This window comes from Bacillus rossius, chromosome 10, assembly GCF_032445375.1.
Source record: "Bacillus rossius redtenbacheri isolate Brsri chromosome 10, Brsri_v3, whole genome shotgun sequence".
NCBI classification, from domain to species: domain Eukaryota; kingdom Metazoa; phylum Arthropoda; class Insecta; order Phasmatodea; family Bacillidae; genus Bacillus; species Bacillus rossius.
In genome coordinates, this window is record NC_086337.1 from 31,096,368 (window position 1) to 31,116,601 (window position 20,234).

Consider the following 20,234-nt stretch of genomic DNA (forward strand, 5'->3'; position numbering starts at 1 on the left):
ATGGCGCTCGTTGCCGCAAGGTGGAGGACGACTTGGAGAAACTGAAGAACGCGTCGAGCCAGTCCGAGCTGCTGGACAACATCAAAGCCTTCGGGCGCAACGCCTCGGAGCTGATGAGCCAGGCGGCCAAGAGACAGCAGGAGCTGAAGGACCCCCAGCTGAGGGACGACCTGGCCGCCGCTCGAGCCGTGCTCAAGAAGCACTCCACCATGTTGCTGACGGCCTCCAAGGTCCGCCTTTTTTTTATATATTTCATTTATTTATTTAATATTTGTTGCATGCCTACCTACAGCTTATGGCCTTGGGTGGTGGGCACGATACAAAAAACACAGATACATGCAGACAAGAACAAAACAATACAAAATACGAGACGACAAAACAAAAACAATACACACAACATGCAACATTTAACAATTGGTAAATAATTTCTTTACAAATGTATAACTTGTAATGTAGGAACTAAAAAATTAAGTTAGGTATAGTTGTATTTTTTTTTTTTTTTTTTTTAATTTTATGTTGCTATCTAATACAGGAAAGAACCTTGCATATTTATTGTTAATTTTTAGTGATTCTGAATAATAGATCATTTGTTTTACTTAACGTACAAATTAAAGATTGCTTACGACTATTGAAAGTAGGTATTCTAATTCCAGTATTGTGAAGAAAATAATTACAATTAATTGTATTTTTGTAACAATTGTGTACAAATAATTAAAAGAATGAAACTTCTTCGCTGAGGGGGCTACAATTTTTGAGAGTACGAAAATTATGATCAGATGCGGTGAATCGTTAGGTATGTGATGGGGGAACCGGTATAGGAGGAGAATGCGAGTGGGAAAACATTAAGGGGGGGCAGGGGGATAGGTACATAACTTAGCAAGCTCTATATGCTAGTTGTGTTCTCAAGTGTTACTGCTTGTCCCTGAGTGTTCCAGAGTGTTTTCATTTTGTGATCATACCCACATCCTTACTATTCTCAATTATTATTTTTTTTAGAAAGAAAAAAATTACTAATATACAGTGAAACCTCTCTGAAACGACCCCTCACGGTTCCCAGGAATAGGGTCGTAATAGAGGGGGGGTCGTAATAGATTTTTCCCGAAATTTTCAGTTGATTTCGACCCCCCCCCCCCCCCCCCCCTTCCCCCACCATCAATTACTCGTCAAGAAACCAGCCGTACAATGGCAGGATGCTGTCACTCACAATGCCAGTCGGCTTGCTTTAAACCCACTTCAACCTTCATGACAAGTCCGTCGCCCTACAGGCCACCTCTAAAGAAAAGACAGTTTATTTTTAGTGATTAGTTTACATGTACGTTTTCTTGCTTTCCGTAGTTAAATAGCTATGCAGCAAGCTTTAAGGTCAAAATTATTAAATTAATAAGTTTCAAAAAGATGGTATTTTCAATGCGCTGGATTTAAGAGATGATATTCTAATGTAGAACACAGCTTGTCTCTGGAATGAACAGCGCTTTTATACGGCTGCAGTGACTCATCGGCAGCATACGTCTTAGCTTGGTTTGAGGGAGGGAAGGGGGTGGCTTGCTGCAGTCTGCTGTTCCTCTGCCAACTATTAATACTATTAATACCCAATTTTATGAACCCCGGATTTTACGAAGCATCAAGATTACGAATATATTCTCAAGAACCGTAAAAAAAAATCGGAAATTTTGACACTAGGTACAACCAAAATCTGTAAAAAAAAAAACTCATAACAAAAGCTTTTAAAAAGATATTATTTACCGCACAGCGTATATTTTGTAAGGGCTTTTCATATTCTAATGTTCGTATAAGAAGAACAAAAAAAATCGGACATTCCTTTTAAAACACGACGGCCGTAGCTTGTACGACGTAAGTGGGAGCGCGGGAAATTCGTCAAACAGGCTGGCTGCAGCTCTCCTTCCTTTGTTCATTCAAGGTTCATCCCTCCCAGATTCCACAAACCATCCTGTCTCGCTCTCTATCTCTCTCTCTCTCTCTCATCCCCCACCCTCCTATTTTAACTTCTCCCACCTTCTGCGTGAGAAACTGTGTACAACCTTATCCCCTCGACCCTTCCCACCCCCTCCTCCCCCCTCGTCACCTCTTCCTCACTCCGTTGCTTTGTGCGATGAAAGCCAGGTTGTATACTCCATTCCCGGTAAAATAAAAACATTTTGAAGACCCCTCGGCACCTACTCACCGTTAAGACTGTATGTAGTTATGGTACAATTTGTTTATAAGTCACAGAACAGTATTTCTGCTGGAAAATCACCGAAACTTAAAAAACTTCTTGTATGGAAACATTTAGTAGGACCATAAAAGTATTTATTTACCGCAAAAGAACTATACTCACCATTCCCTCCGTTCAACAATACGGGTGGGTGACGCATGGCTACGAAGCGTTTCCCTGTCAACATGTTTCACACTTCAAAAAAAAAAACTTTTTTACCTTAAAAAGTGTCACTTAGGGTGGCTGGATGGATTCAATATTCACCATAACATCAATGACCATAAAGCGAAAGTAATTCTGTTCGTAGGGTTAACTAGCCACGATGTTTTTTTTTTTATTTAAATAGTTTTTAGGCTTAGTAAATATGTTTATACCAATTTTTTTCATAATGTTAAATGTATGCTGCAGTGAATGGTGGAAAGTGTTTTAAATTTGGCTTCTAAGAGCACAATGTACGGTAACAGCCTATAATCCCCTCAGTAGTAAACTGGCACGGTAAAAATAAAAATAAAGATAGCGCCCCTCAGTAGCAAGCTGGCATGGTAAAAATAAAAATAAAGGGTCGTATTATCTGCTCTCCACAATCTACACCAGCCACGGCAGCAGAGTAAAAAATAAATTCTGCCTGGACAGCGGATAAAAGAGGCATAAGTGACACAGACTGGACTTGTCAAACTTGTACTTTTTGCTCTACAATGCTGTTTCAAGACCTAGAACCACAAGGACCGCAGTTTAAAACATAATACCCCACAAAAGCAATCTAAAACATTCTTGGCCACCTACCATCTCCCCTCTAATTTATCAAAATAAAAAGTGGGTGGATGTATTACGTGGTTGTATACGGTAAACAAAGATGTGATAATAAGTTAAATTTGTTTAACTTCAAAAATAATTTACGATTTTGAGAAGCGGGATAGTTTATTTTACCGTGCTGTTTAGATAAAACAGCATTTATCTTTTAAATATTCAGTGCAACCGCCCCATCATTGTTTTAAATAATTTAATTTATTTTAAAATTTACACAAGTAAATTCAGAATTTTTTTTAGCAGTAGACTAATGCAATGCAAACTTAAAGAGTTCTGCTTAACGTTTAACATAAAAGTAGGCCTTTTTACAAAACCATCACCCATACAATGGCAACATCCAGCACTGAATATAACTCACCCGTTAAGTCATAATATCCAACAACGTAATTGACGTGACAGCTGGTCATTATGTTGTAAACACTAATACGTGCTCTACATACGTAACACACCAACGTATGTTTTAATGAACATGTAAGTTAAGTTACATATTCCACACTGTTAACTTTCACTTCAACAAAGAAATGTTTTAATGTACGAGGGGGAAAAAATATACACGTAAACTCATTTAATGAAAAAAAATCAAGTTATATTAAAACTGCCCTACTTTTTAAAAAAGTCCTTAATTGAGGTCTGTTTCTGCTTAATGGCAGCTTTCTCGACAAATTCTTTCAATTTTGTAAAGTGAGACCACATCTCCTCACTTGCACCATGATGTCGTAGCATTGATGCATAGACGTCTCCAGCTTTGAGGACGTCTCTCGTTGTGGGAACGTCTTCGAGTTCTTCCATTTCTCCTTCCCCCTCTTCGTCACTGGAGTCTTGCTGTAATTTTCCGGCATCATCAAGGGCACCGCAAACTGCGACGTCATCGTCCACTCTCACAAATTCCTCAAATGTACAGTCTGGGGCCAAATGCTGCCACATTTGATCGTCGCAAGGCCTAGTAACAGTGCAAGGGGAAGGTGTCAACACTGTCACAGGGCCCAGCTCCGGTTCCGTTGAAGGGCCTGGCTGGGGTTCGGCATCCATTGTCGGCGGGTCGTCCGGGTCTTCAGAGTTGGCAGCAGCAAGAGGCACATGGACGGTAGCCTCTTTGTCGACTGGTGTGACAAAGTGGGCATGTCGGAAGCAGTTGGCGATAATTGTAGGCTGCACGGCCCTCCAACTAGCAACAATTGCTTCTATCCCTCTAAATACATCCCACTTCTTGACATCTTTGCCAATTTCCATTTTTAAAACCATGCTCCGCACGAGCATTTCGCGGAACTTCAGTTTCACTTGCTGTATTATGCCTTGATCCAGAGGCTGAAGCACACTGGTGGTGTTCTTTGGCAGGAACACCAGTTCAATGTTCCTGAGGTTGTCGACAGCAGGATGTGCTGGGCAATTGTCGACAAAGAGAACAACTTTTCGGTTGGCTGCGCCCATCTTTGCATCAAAGCCGCGAAGCCATCTCATGAACACCGTTGAAGTCATCCATGCCTTTTTATTAAAATCGTAATCACATGGAATTACATTGCCCTTGAATCCTCTGGGTTTCTGGAATTTTCCTATCACGAGAGGCTTCATTTTGTCACTGCCGTCCATGTTGCAGCACAGAAGGACGGTGAGGCGCTCTTTGCTTCGCTTTGCACCCTTGCACATGTCACCTTTCATAGCTAGAGTACGATCTGGCATCAGATTATAGAACATCCCCAGCTCGTCCGCGTTGTAAACATCGCGAGGCGGGTATCGGCAAAGGATGTTTCCAAGCAAGGGCAACCATTCGTTCACAGATTGTGGGTCGACTGACGCACTTTCACCAACGATTTTACGACTCGATATGCCATGACGAACTTTAAAACGATCCAGCCAACCGTTTGAACATTTGAAGTTCTCAATGCCTAACTTCAAGCTTAATTCGTCTGCCTTTTTCAGCATCATGGGTCCGCTTACAGGCAGGTTTTGCGCCCTAAGCTGGCCAAACCACTCCAGCATTGCTTCCTCCAGATTCGCATGTGTCACGCCCCTCAAATTCTTCAGCTGGACGTTGCGGCCGTCCTTCAAAACGGCATTTACTATTTCTTCCCTTTTTTTTATTATTGTGAAAAGAGTTGATTTCGGAATGCCATGTCGTCGCGCGATATCCGTCTTCGACAGCTTCTTCTCATCCACTTCCTGTATTATCTCGTACTTCTTAATGAGTGACAAGCTGGCTCGTTTAACACTCATTTCGTCAAAACCGCAAATCCGTATGAAATAAAACAAATGTGTAAATCGCCAACAGTCGTCACAAAACCCAACCTTTCAGGTAACCAAATCGGGGGGAAAAAATTTGCATAAGTCGTCAACAATAGTTCACAAATTCAAGCCAGAAAATATACCAAGTCGCGACTTCAAAAACTAAACATTGTTAACCAATAGTAATTAAAATCAAGAGAAAGCCAGCAGGTAGCTTTGCCTAATTGGGTATGACATTAGACACTCGCAAAAAGCTAAACGTAAAAACGTCGCCACAAAAATCTTTAACTGCGCACCCTGCCAGCAAAAGGACGTGGAATGGGGGTTGTCAAGTGCTGACAGCGGTCGACAGGAAGTGGTATCTATTTTTAGATACGCGCTGCCTGCAGCAGTACAGCACTCGGCAAGAGAAACGCAGTAACACGCTACTAACTACAAAAAATTTATTTTCCATCCGATTTTCTTCGGATTTTCGGCAATTTTTTCACGGTTCCTCGAAATCGGGTTGTAATAGAGAGGTGGTCGCAATAAATGGGGTCGCAACAAAAAGGTTTTACTGTATATCTATCTATACCTAATAAGCAAGAAGTTTCGCTTCTGTTACTCGTGGACTCCACACACATACTTTTTTTTAATAGCTATTCTGGACTATAAAACTACTGTATTTAATTGAATGATTAATTAGATGACCATAAACTCTCATAAAGGTACCAGAAGTCTGTGGTTTTAATTCACATATTTGACATATGTAATTGTAAGAACTCTTAGTCAACAGTCAGTTTTTGACAGTGATTCGTGTTGACTTTAATTATGTTTTGACTACATGGAAGGGCTATGTGATGACTAACACCATGCCATTTATAATTTGTTGGTAACATCTGTTATGAATTTTACAAGTGTACAATTTAAAACTTAATTTCTGCATTTTAATTTTTCTGCATCTCATATATTTCAAAATGGAACCTTTTGATTTAGCACTTGTATCCATCTATCACAATTTGAAGTTTATAGTTTAAATTTAGTAAATAAATAGGTAATAATGACATGCGCATATTTTCTAAATAATGTAAAAAAAAATGCTAAAATTTAATTTCCATTATTAAAATACTTTATGTTAAGTTTAAATTTATTTTAAAAAGATTTTTTTAAATAGTTATTATTAGGGACCCCAGAAAATGGTGAACCGCGAAATACACGAAATACCGCGAAATTGGGCACTATTTCACAGTTTTCACGAAATCTGCTATTTTTTCACAAAACACGAAACTTTGCGCGAAATACACGTAATTTCCGTTACCAAGAATGTTTACATTGGTCGGATACTGTAAATAATCTTACTATTGATTGTATTGATTTCGTGTAACGAAATCGATTGTAGTTCCAACATGGCGGCAAACGTGTATATTTACGTTGCCGCTATGTAGCAGCGTTACGAACACAATTTTTGTGTAGTTGGTATTACAGGGTGTCTACTAGGTCACGAAAGTCACGAATGTTGTATAAGGTCACGAAAGTCCCGAAAAAGTCACCATTTTTAAGTATATTTTGGTAAAAGTCACGAAAAAATTAATTACAAGGCTAATGTGTATTTCTTGTGCACTGATCTTGTATATACCATATTTTTTGTGCTTTTGGCAGCTTGCATTTTCAGGAAAATCATTGCTTAAGATGTTCCCAGACAATACATTTTCCCGTGTTTAACTAGGCCAGTCCCACCATTTTCACCATAAGACGTTTACTTTAAATCCCCGTTCAAAATGTTGCTTACAGCTTCTATTCTCCTACGTGCAACGTCATAATTTTCACATAGAATCTAGAGAAAATTTTAATAATAGCGAGTTGCTCTTCTTTATTTAAAAAAAAAAGTCCATTCAAATGCTGTGAAAACGTAATTTATTCAATTCTCGTACCTTACACGCTTAAAAAAAGGATGGTATTCATTCCGTGATGGTCACGGCATAGTTAGTTTCATTTTTACTCTACAGATCGCACAATGATCGCACATAATCAATTGCAGCTGTCAAGGCGTCAATGCGCGCGACCCGCTTCCATATCGATAAGTTGTTGGCCAAATGGCGAGCGCGAGCGTTCATAATCAAACTATTAGCATTGAGTTTGTTTGTTTACTGCTTGCTTGTGTGTACGAAACGTAAATTTATGTTTGGCTAGGATAAAAGAAAGCCAAAAATTTGTGCACAAAATGTGTGATGTATTTTCGGGTTTTTTCGTTTTGTTAACGACTATGTTTACAAATTACAAAACAACAAAATCCCTAAATTACCGCCCTATTTTATTTTCCAACTGAAATCATTGTCGAAGAGGTTAAAGTGCTACGGAATGGAATTGTAATATTTTCTATGATATAATGTGCTGAAAATGTTTGCCAACAAATGTTAACGTGTTTTAGCGCTTAAAGTGCGACGAAAAATTGGCATGCGGGAAAGCAGATATAATTTTATTCAATTAAGTTTCAAACTAACCTTCATTTGTAGGCTTAACTAATGTCTTTTTTTCCAGCACTTAGGCCTGTATATTTTGATAAAGAAAAGTAAACGTTCATTTTTTCATTTTATTTTTGATGTAATTTTATAACATTTAAATATTATACCATTTTGACAAGTTTCGTGGTCACACTTCAGTGGAAATTGTCATGAAAAAGTCAAGAAAAAGTCACTAATTTTTATTTTTGTAACTCAGTAGACACCCTGTATTAGTTTACAAAAATTCTAGCGCACAGAAGCGAACACAATATTTACGCTTACATAATAGTTTCTTTCTGTCCGAACAAAATATTTTTTCGTGTGCGTCCCACTACAGCATAAATGTTTTTACGGTGCAGCTTGCAGTAGTGTTTTTTATGACGTCTCGGTTACTCGGTATTAATTTCCAAGCATCTAGTTAGTAGTGCTTATTTTTGTGTTAAGATGCCGAAAATAGTTACGGTTTTCGATCGAGAACAAGAGATGAAGCAGGAAGGATTTTATATATTTGATGTTAAGGATAAGATAATAATGTGTAAGTTTTGCAACGTTCGTGTGGACTGGATGCGTCGAGACACATGCCTAAAACACGTTTCTAACGCAACAAAAAAAAAAAAATATGTGCAGCATCAACGTGGACTACCGGTACTGCAAAACAGACGTCTATAGGAGCTGCTTTGCAAACTTCTAAAAACATAGTTGTAAACAAACAACAATTTATTTATTCAGACCATACATTATTTTAATTTCCAAACATAGTAATATTACAACACAATTTTTAAAAAAAAAAACTTTGGTTAGAAACAGATGGAATAGAACAGGCTAGGGGAACACAGGGTTGCTGTAAAGGAGACAAGACCAAGAAGAAAACTAGAAACACTAAAAACTTTTTAGTGTTTGCCAACTGAGTGCATTTTATGTTTAATATTAAAATTTAAAAAAAATTGAAGCAAAACATTCCTCGTTTGCTAATTTTAATTTAATGTATCTCACCAAATTTTTACACAGATTTTTTGCACCGCTTTTGTCATTTTTTTACACCGAAATGAGCCAGTTTTATTTACCATTTTCTGGGGTCCCTAGTTATTATATTTGTTTCCTCTTCCTTTTCTCCATAATAATTGATAAATAATATGATAAGAAATCTTACAGTCTAAAATAAAGTTGGGTATTTGGTTATAATTTTTATTTAAGATGTACTTCTGCTTTCATTTTGGGTCAGTTCATTTTTCAGGGGCTTAAAATTAATGTTGAAAGGTCAGTAGGTTGAAGTAAGCTGTTCTAAAAGGTTGTCTACAAGTGATTAAAGTCACGAAATAATCATTAATAATAGTGGAAGTTATGAAACTTAAATTTCCAAAAATCTTTTACTAGCTTGCATTAAGTTATTTGACGTATCACTTAATGTTATAGTTGCATATTTAATATGAATATTTTAAGGTGTGCACTTAAACCATATGCAAATTAGAAATTATCTCTGTAAACGTTTTGGGCCTGTATCATAAAAATCAGCACATTCTTGCAATCAGTACATTTATTTCATATTATGTTCAATTTTGCATATTTTATAAAAATGACCCTGTGATATGAAATTAACAAATGATGTTAAAAAAATTTAAAATGCCCTGAAAAAGACCTAAAATATGTATTTGTATACACCCTGATTTAAAAAAATTTATGGACAAGTAATATTGCTGGTTTTCACTAGATGTGATAGAGAAACCTCATGAATGGACAAAAAAGATAAATACACAAACACACAGAAAAACAAGCCAAAATTAGCCTATGTCAAATATGTGAATACATGATTAGCACAGAGAATTCCGCGCCACAGACAAGCACATTGGACTAACAACGATACAGTTGTAACAAGACCAGAAAATACAAACAACCACCTTGGACAAAACAGCGACAAAACAATGGACTCAAGGCTGATTAAAAAAAAATGTGTAATATGGATAGCATGACAACACAGTGACACACAGGCGAACCCAGCAATGAAACTAAACAAATATTGTGTACAACGCGATGACGATGGCACAGATGAACACAAGTAGGCTTCTGAAGACAAGACAGGTGCGAAATTTCGGGAACCGACATCTGTCCTGAAAACAGGCACAAAACAAGAGTGATTCTTGTTACAACTGACTCATCGTTCTCAGCACACTGTGTTCGTCTGTGCCGTGATATTTTTTCTGTCTTAATTCCTTCCATGTCTATGCATTCACACATTTGACATACTGATTTTTTAATATTTTTTTGTGATTGTGTATCATCTTTTTTTTTTGTCCATTCTTACGGTTTCCTATGACATACACAGGGTTCCCACACTCCTTGAAAGTCCTTGAAAGGTGCTTGAAATGGTTTGAAGTAATCAAGAGCCCTTAAAAGTGCTTGAAAAAACATTTAGGTGCTTAAAAGTGCTTGATAAAATTTACACTGTTTGTAAGAGTTATAATTACGTCGTATTTATTTAGAACAAGTTAAAAGTGGGGAACAGCAATTTAATTTTATGATATTTATGGTATGTTCAAATAAATTTCACATAGATTAATGCCCCGTTTTTCGACGGCATATGATAAGATATCTTCTATGTACTATTTTTATCGGCAGTTATGGTGTTATCAATGTTTTTGTTCTGATAAAAGTTTGGTATAATGTTTAACTCAGCCCGTTTGCAATGTTTCTGTTCCTCCAATAAGCTTTTATCTTTCTGTTTGTAAGTAATACACAGAAGAAAAAAAACAATTCTGCACGTGTTCAAAATATACGTACTAAAATTATTTCATAATACTTGGGTCCTTGAAATTTTTGAAAAAGTTCTTTGAATGTGCTTGAAAAGTGCTTGAATTTTCTTAGATAGAAGGAGTGGGAACCATGATACAGTTAAAACCAGCAATGGCGTATGTCCATAATAATGTTTTAAATCAACCCTTGCCATTGCAAGAATCATTCAAGGAATACATACACCCGGTCCTCCACATGAAATGTTTGTTGAACGCCGTGATTGTATATAATCCGCAGGTGTACGTGCGTCACCCTGAGCTGGCCGCCGCGAAAGCCAACCGGGACTACGTGTTCAAGCAAGTGTGCGAGGCGGTGAACACCATCTCGGACGTGGCGCAGGGCAAAGGGCCGTCCGTGCCCCAGCAGCCGTACGACGGGCCGGGCGAGCTGGCCGCGGCCCTCGATGACTTTGACGTGAGTCTTGGCGACGGGGGATGCTTTGGGATCGCGCCGTTGGTGTTGCTTGTTGGCGGGAGTGAGATTATATGTATGGTGAATTGCAAAGCATGTCAGTAAAACATTAGCACCAAAATTCAAGTTAATACACTGTTTAGCACTGAAATGTAAAAAAAAAAAAAATATTGAAATATCAGCAGTTTGGCTAAACTTGAATCAAATTACAAAAATATCTTGTGCTGTGGTAAATTAATTGAACTTAATTAATTTAGCATGAAGTTTGTACCAAACTATATGAACAAAGTGGATTGGAGAAAATTAAATTTATTTTGGTGGTTATTTTATCTTATAAATTCTATATTAATGACATAGGTTCATTTTTCGAAGATGCAAAAAAATTTTATATTTGCCTATATTTTTCCAATTAGATCTGGTCTACACTTGCTTGTTACAAATAATTCTTATTGTATAAGTGCATCATATGCAAGTCAAAAATGAGACTATTTGAGTGGAATAAGTACGTATTAAGAAATGTTTTACTGTCACATCTGTTGAATACTACGCTGTTTCCGAGAATTGAAAACAAAGTATGGAAATAAAACCGACGACACTGAATTCTTGTTCGTGAGTTCCATAGAGTGTGTGCATGTGGCACAGGAGCACATCGTGATGGACCCGCTGGCCTACAACGAGGTGCGCACCCGGCCGTCCCTGGAGGAGCGCCTGGAGAGCATCATCAGCGGGGCGGCGCTCATGGCCGACTCGTCCTGCACCCGCGACGAGCGCCGGGAGAGGATCGTGGCCGAGTGCAACGCGGTGCGCCAGGCGCTGCAGGACCTGCTCTCCGAGTACATGTCCAATGTGAGTGCGAGCGCTGTTCTCTGGTCTCTCTCACGAGTGGTGGCCATCATCTCACTGGAGACGTGACCGTTCCACAGTAGGACATATCACGGAAACGTGGTACTGGATTCTACGAGGCTATCGAAAATACTACAAATTTTTTTTTAAAGGCACCGTCAGTGTGACTAAATTAATTGTACCGAATTAAACTTGTACCTAATATGAGTTCCTCCTTGTTGGCCCTTTCGTAAGTACAGTGATTTAAAGGGCATCTTCAAACAAAGGGGGGAAAAAAACTAAACATTCACCCAGTAAACAGACGGCTAAGCGAGAGAGGGCATGACTAGGTCGGCGGATTGAATTAATTACTAACAGTTGCCTGCCGGGAGGAGGAGAAATACCTGTGTGGGACTTGGTGACAAGAAATCATGCCCTGGCTCTTGTTTGGCTGGGTTCACTAGCAGTCATGAGAGGTTTGGTTAGGGAAGAAAAGAATTGAATAGGATTGTGGTGACAAATAACATTGCTCTCTCTCTTTCTCTCTGTTGTTGCTCTCGCTTGATGGTGACGGTGGCTAGTTCCCCTTCCCCTCCTATACCTACTTGCTGTCTGCTGCACTGGCAAAATTAACCAGCCAGAGTTGGTGTATATATGCATTAATGTGAGCGGGCGTGACCATATCTCGAGCAGTGTTAATGATTCGCCCTCCCTCGCACTACGATTTAATGTCGGAGAATCGGTAACGCAAGCAATTTTCATGTCTGTCTTGACAGGTTTTTGTGGTGATAGGATTGCCTGGGGGGGGGGGGGGGGGGGGGCGACCATCCCTTTCTCTTGTATAATAAAGTAGGACAGAAAGCAGACATTGACGTAAAAATGTTATTAGATCAATATTTACTAAATACATGCGTCAAATACGGTAAAACTCTTAGGATGTTCCCACATAATATGTTTTCCCATTTATAACGTTAAAAATTAAAATAATTATTCCCTTGATCACTTCCAAATATCCCGTATGTTAATTTTTCCCATTCAAAAATTTTTATCTATTGATAGCTTCCCACATATAACGTTCATCATTTCAGGAATAAAATAATGTAATAAAGTTTATCTTTATTTATAGTTAAACATTTAGACAATTGTTTCAAAACAATAACAAACATGACCGTGAAAAACCTTTGCATCATGCAGCACGCTGTTACGATATATTTTTCGACCAATCATCTGCTTGAATTCGTATCTTTTGTAAGACTGTTCCATCTGTACACTTTTTCCCTCATGAGGCAAAATGTCTGACAAATACACCACTAGCCATTTTTTGACCTGATTGTGTCACACATTGGTGCATCGATGATTTCGTGTGGTATTCCAGAGGAATGTGTGTCCACATATAAAAATAAATACACTTACTCTATTATACCATCTCATTATGGATATACTGCTCTTTTTAACACATCATTGTGTGTTATTTGAATGACTGCAGGTTTTGCTCAAACAGTGTCTTAATTACCCTCTTTTATTGCATAATCGTTCGCACCTGTATTTTAGGGCGTCGAAATTTGGATAAAAAAATATCTCGTGTAAACGTCGCATGATGTTTTTGGTCCCGCTATTAGATTCTGAGCGTTTTGTGGATATTTTTTCTGTGAAAAACTATGTATTTTAAAGTAGAAATTGAATATTTATTCGGACATTACCACTTACTTGTATAATTAATGGAAATATGAAGTTGTCTGATGTGTAAATTTTCTTCTAAAGACATTTTTAAACGTTATAACCTTTATCTGTTTGTTTGTGTCGCTGTGGTGTACCACTTACAAAAATGAAGCCAGTGCTAGTTGGCATCATTCATGTTTGATTATGTTGCTTCTGGTATAGAGCACGCACACGTAGTAGAATATCAATATCTCGCCGATTGCATGCAACGCGCGCTCTCTGTCAAGTGCCAAGTTAACTACATTTGATGGCCCGCACTTTTTAATGATGTGTTCTACGAACGAAGTTACGCGTTCGTTCAGGCTCGCATTCGGATTACAGATTTTGTTTTTCTATTTAAAGTAGAATAAAGGTTTTTGTTGCATGACTTACTAATTTAAATTGTTTCGCGTGCCCTTTCATACTTCACTTTTTAAATAATCGTTCTTTCCATGAATGGGTTATATGTTTTATGAATAACTTTACCTAACAATTTTTTTTTTCCACATAATCTAAACAACCTTCCTTTTCAAACTCGATTTCAGAGTATAATTTGCGACGATTATGCAATAAAACACGGTATTAGAACATATTTCTATAAATTTATATATGGTGCACTTGTAAGTATGTATCTGTAGGATTTTTATTTAATGTGCCTCAACTTCAAAAAGTTTAAGGACCACTTGTCTACTGTTTGGTTATCTGCTATGATTTTGACTTGGGGAATGTAAATGTACCTTATTATGGATAGACCTTTCAATGCTGATTGTTTTTTTGTATTCTCTTGGTTGCTACTGGTTGCTGTTTGTGGTGTTGCATGCGGTGTTATTTATAAATTTAAAGGTAAAAGTAAAACATTTTACATGTTAGTTTTGATAGAGGCCTAAATTTTGTGCAGTTCAGAATCCTCTAAATTAGTTTGCAGATTGTATGTGCAATTTTATCAGTGTGTAGTTAAACACTAGATGATTAAATGATTTGGTCACCATACAAGCTTTTGTTATGTTGTTTTCTTGGGTGTTAAGCAGTTGCAGGCTAGCAGAGGAGTGAAGCGAGGGGTAAATATGCCACGAGCCCTTTAATTGTGGTGTGTTTGTGCTCACTTTCAATAGAATCAAGATTTCTCACTTGCTACTATTGGTCTGCATTTCTTCCTCTTCTGCACAATAATCTCTTCGCTGTCTACTACCAATGTTTTGCACATGTTTTTTTTTTTTATAGATTTGCGATGATCGACTGAAATGACTTGTGTGTTGGTAGAAGCTTGCAGAACACTAGACCATGTGGTTTTTATGTGTTGTGTTTGTTTTATTTGTGTATGTCTAGTTTGCAGTCACCCAACAATATATTTCTAGATCTTCCAGCTTCCTTGCAGATAATTTATTAACTCTTTTTCCTGTAGCATAACAACTGCCTTACGTGCTGTATAACTCGGCTTTACTATCATAAATACCACCTTTATCTCCTAAGAATGTTATGTACCTGAAGTTCAGAAATTAATTTTCTTTCTTTCAGTTCGTTGTGCAGTGTGCTTACTGTGGAGCATAAAGTGACAAAGTCAAGTAGCACAGCGCTAAAAAAATTGGAATAAAATTTGAAAGGACACTTGTTTGGATCCTGGTCCTTGCATCTTCCAAGATTTCCCAAAATAATTCCAGACAAATTTTATGATAGTTCCATTTACAATCGTAGAGTCCTTTCCCAATTTCTGTGATTCAATTAAACTTGTTAAAACCCAAAATTTAAAAAAAAAAAAAAAAAATACACCATCTTCAAATGCAAAAAGGCTTAATTGTAATTTTCTTGTCATATGTAAGCCTGCAAAATATGAAATTCCTGCATGCTTCCTCCCTTACTTTCTGCCTGCATCGTGGTATAAGCATAGATGTGCTATCGTTGCAGATCGGTAGGCCTGTAAAAGTATTCAAAATTTCAAAAATCAGAACGAATAATTTATATTCATATTCAATTCGGTTTCAAATATTTCCACTTTAAAATTCCAAATATTCAACTGTATTCTAAGTGTAGTAAAGTTTTTTGCTTATCACCTCGTGTAACTGTCAATATTAGGTAGAGTAATTGTTGTACATACTATATAACTGTATGTGTAGCCATTTTTTTAATACAAGTATTTAAAAAATTTCCCGTTCTTGTTACTTGATTTCAATATTAGTATTCGAGATATTTTGGAGTTCGTATTTAAATTTAATTCTAACTAAAAACCTGATTTTTGCACTACCGCTTGGCCAACCACCCAAAGTGCTGGAACTGGAAGCAGTGAATCTGAAAGTGGGGCCATTTCCCAACTACGTATTGTGCTCTTTCTCACTTTTTATACCCACATCATTAATACTTTCATTTAATTTAAGCTTCTTTTTTGGTATAAGGTTGAATTTTTATTTAATTTTCCTGGTAACAAAAAAATTCTTCAAAATGAGTTTTTATGAAAATATGTGGGTTGAGAAATGAAAAATATTATTTTCACACAACTGACTGCAGATGTTTCTGCTTAGTAGAAATTACTGCTACCATCTACAATTTATAATAATCTATTGCTATTTGTTGTAGAAGTTTTTTAATCAGCATTTCAAAGGTATAATTTTTTAGAGAAGACCGTGAATTTTATACTTTTGCCTTACTATTTCGAAGTAAAAACATTTTTTTGCATGAAACATAGTATTTTGCAGTTAAGATGTTCAAAATTCTTTTATAATAAAAGTTAAATAAATTTTTTTTTTATCTTTGTTTATGTACATCTGTTTTAAAACAAACTCTTAAATCTCGAATTGGATGCTAAACTTCAACAAATGCAAGGGTCATTGAAAACCGTGATCACAAAGCTGTCATGTTTACGTGGCGAGTTAAGGAGCATAACTCATGCTACCCAATTCTTTCATTAATGAGCAGATTCATTATTTCGATGATCTGGAGCCCTCTAAAACCTTTTAAAAGTCACTTTAAGCCCCTTTTTACACAACCCTGTTTATAAAACCTACTTTACTTTATATAAATTGTACAACTTTTAGCACAGTTTGGCTTGCCTGTAGCATTAGTTTGGCCTTTACATTAAAATACATGAAATAAAAACTGAGGTATAGGCACTCACAGAAATGAAACTCTTGATAACGCCTTGTTTTTGAGGAAAGAATATATTTTTCCACAACTAACAGCTATTAGTTTGCCTATGCCAATTCTTATCCCATAATCCACAAAAAATTTTCAGACTCATTTCTGTAATGTTGCAGAAATTTTAGCAATACATATTTCAGTTAGGTATGTTTCTAAAAATGTGTCTGAAACCGTGTGTGTGGTATGGCCATCAGAGTATCATAAGCAGAACCTTAGATAGGATTGCTTTATTTTTTTAATTGCGACTCAGTATTTGTAGTTATTTAGTGAAAGTCAAGATAGAAGAGAGTTTTTTTTGTGTTACGCCCATGCGGTGATAGTGGTGTGATGGGAAGTGTGTGAGGAACAAGACTGCGATGTCCGGTCGGTCAGCAGAATGTTGTGTTTGCGGCAGATGGGCACCAAGGAGCAGAGTGAAGGGTTGGAGCGGGCCCTCGACCACATGTGTCGCAAGACGCGAGACCTCCGACGCCAGCTCAGGAAGGCGGTGGTGGACCACGTCTCAGACAGGTACTGGCACACATTTGGCCAATACGGTGCACTCCTTCCTTCTGTACGCAGAATATGTTTGATGTTTACTTTTAGCTATGTATCAACCCCTAATATTGGCCATTTCATTGCTGTTAGTAGGGTAATACAATTTTTTTTTTTTTTGAGATGTAAATAATGGATGATTAATATGAACAACCCACACCAATGAGGCCATGGTATTTTTTGTATGTGTGGGAGGTATCAAAAAAATGTGTGGGTACTAAAGTACTTTATTATTTCAATGAAATGATTACAATAGAGACAAGTTTTGTTTATGATTGTAGAACTTGTTCATTTAAAATTATCCAGTCTCTTATTGTTCCATCTTACACTTGCTTAATTATTTGCAATAATCAACACCACTAGAAAATACATATTCTTCCAAAATGATGGTATGTCTTTTTGTAGGTAAATTTTTAACCTTGCTTTATTCTTCAGTTTTAAATCCTTTAAAATGTAGAACAGTACATAATATTTTTTGAGCCACAGGGTAGTCATCCTAAAATTGTATTTTTTTACAATCCCTGAAAAAAGGAAACATTTGGTGCTGTATAAAATTGTGTGCTAGTTTCCTTGGAGCATATTCAAATTTTTTTAGGTGTGTTATGTATGTACTAAATCAAAAAAATAATTGACTTTATTTGAATGTTTTTTTAGAAATTTCGAAAATTGTTATAACATTTTGTAATAGCAGGCTAATAGAAAATTCATTTTTGCAAAGTGACAAAAATTTGGTCCTTCAGGTTAGTATTATTGAAATTTGACTGTTCTTGCCAAAAAAAAAATATACCTATATATGTGTGTCTGAGACATCCATGAGAAATTTGCTGTCCACTTCATGACTTCTTCTAAACACAGAAACCATTCTCTTTGCCTTGGTTATTACGTTACGATTGATTTCGGAAATTGGACACGATAACTTTTTCGAATAACCCAACTATATGATCAATTCTAGTGGGGTAAAAAAGTTATTTGTTTGCAGCTTCCTGGAGACGAATGTGCCATTGTTGGTGCTCATTGAAGCAGCCAAGGCCGGAAATGAAAAGGAGGTGGAGGAATATGCTCTGGTATTCACCGAGCACGCAAACAAGCTTGTTGAGGTGAGTGCTTTCTTTATACTACTTACGTTTTTGTTGGTGTGTACTTACAGCATGTCAAGGCATAAATCATATCCCCCAGTTTTTCTACACCTTTTTGGAACCTCATGTTTAATAACAGGCTCTAGTCTAAGCGCCACGAGGTAATAAGTTATTATTTCACACTGGCAACTAAAATTATCATAATAATCACATCAGTTCACAAGGTTTGACTTCAAAAATTAGCCAAAGCTAAGTACTATACCATGACAAAAAAAAGTAGCACATAAGCTTTATTGCAAGTGTTCTATCAAAATATTTAGAATTGCAAAATGGTGATTCCTAATCCTTTTCAACATTTTTAAATCAAGCTACATCCATTTTTGTGTAACTTATCCCTCCCCCTCTTTTCCTCCTCCAAATAAATTTAAGTCCTTGACTGTAATGTTGAACAAAAATAAGGGGTTTTGATGATTTTTTGGAACTAGCTTTTGTGAGAAGGGTATTGCAAAGGATGCAAAATAGACAGTGCCAAATCATTAAGCATTGGAGTGACAAACAAAAGCACCTTGGAAAATATTATGTGTGTGTATAATGACTGACCAACACGGTACCAATATTCACAAAAGTTTAAATTGTTAAGTGGCATGAGTTTAAAGATCTCTCTTATCTTTATGTGCCTCAAAGCGCATCTACCCAACCAGTAGTCCGATAAACCTCTAGGCAGGTTATGTCCAATTTGTAGCCTGCTGGCTACCTTCGTTGTTGGGAACCATGCCGTTTGCCTTGTTGGTTCGAGTTCACAGAAATTTGTGTGCTATGTAAAGAGCGCTGGCTTTCTGCCTTCAACTGCTATTAGGGATGTGCGAATCCTTGATTTTCAGTTCAGTTCGAATCCGATTCGAATCCCTGGCAATATTTGAGATATGAATCCGATTCCGAATATTAAGCACAGTATAATTAAAAATAACTGATTAATTTAATGTGTGTTCTCTTTTTTCGAACTGTAACTACTGGCAATTATTTATTACACTGAGATAGAAATGTTTATAATTATGTAAACTTAATTAATAATAAACACTTTAAAATATAGAAACCAAAACATATTCAATTCTCCAACTCAATCGTAATAAACTGCACGCTGAAAACTATATGCTGCTCCTGTAGTGTAGTATACGTTGGCTCCAAGTTGTGGTAGCCACTCTAACTAATTACTGGTGTGTTCTTGCTGGGTTTTGGGCGCCTACCCTCTTCGCAGTAGATATCAGGAATGCTGCTACTGGATTGATTACCAGACTGATAATCCAGCTAGCACGTCACTGCACTGTGTTACTGTCCAGAGAGTAATTACTAAAAGGAAATTTGGTATTGTTGTGTGACTAGTGGAAATTTGCATTACTTAACTGACGTTTGTTATAAATGAAATAATAATAGCTGAAAAACATATGACTTTAATGGGTTCTTGAATATGGGCGTGAAATTACTGTTACCATGTAATTAAGCGAGAACAACCAAAATAATATATTTTGTATGTTAACTTCTGTTCAAATCTAGGTGTCGGTAATTAGATGCAAATGACGTCACTGGAACACATTGAATATCATGCCGGGTCTAACTATACGCTGTCGGAGGCTTGAGGCTCTCTTCCCAGGACCTCCAGGTGGTCTGCTGCTACGCTGGAACACTGGACGCTGTAAACTGTAATTGGCGAACTGCAGAAGATCTGAGGTAGCCGGGTGTCTGGCTGAAGAATCGACTTCCCTCTCGTCCTAGAAAGTCTGGTTCAAATTGGATTGGTCTCACCAATCATCGTGGCCGATCGCAGCTGGTGCTGACATCAGTCGTCCGGAACCACTACGGGTCGAAACGGGACCGATGCGGAAGTTGGCACTTGATGTCGCCGATACTCCCTATCTAAGACTTATTCAGTCTAGATACTATTCTCCCAACTTGTAGAATGGAGAGTTCTAGATAGTGTACGACCGCGGATGACGCGAATCTTCAATTCCTCGGGCGGCAACCAAGGCTTTGGTTCGCCCCAGCCCGAGAAACGTCTTCCCG

The 20,234-nt window shown here is 37.3% G+C and overlaps 1 protein-coding gene across 3 annotated transcripts in view; it reads left to right on the plus strand.

Moving 5' to 3' along the window:
• Positions 1 to 20,234, plus strand: part of LOC134535905 (catenin alpha) — a 74,522-nt gene that overhangs the window by 12,968 nt on the left and 41,320 nt on the right. For all 3 annotated transcript variants that reach the window (XM_063375278.1, XM_063375276.1, XM_063375277.1), the window contains exons 5-9: positions 21 to 230; positions 10,744 to 10,920; positions 11,560 to 11,763; positions 16,961 to 17,076; positions 18,080 to 18,197. In XM_063375278.1, coding sequence (XP_063231348.1) covers positions 21 to 230; positions 10,744 to 10,920; positions 11,560 to 11,763; positions 16,961 to 17,076; positions 18,080 to 18,197 — 825 coding nt within the window. The remainder of the gene's footprint in view (positions 1 to 20; positions 231 to 10,743; positions 10,921 to 11,559; positions 11,764 to 16,960; positions 17,077 to 18,079; positions 18,198 to 20,234) is intronic.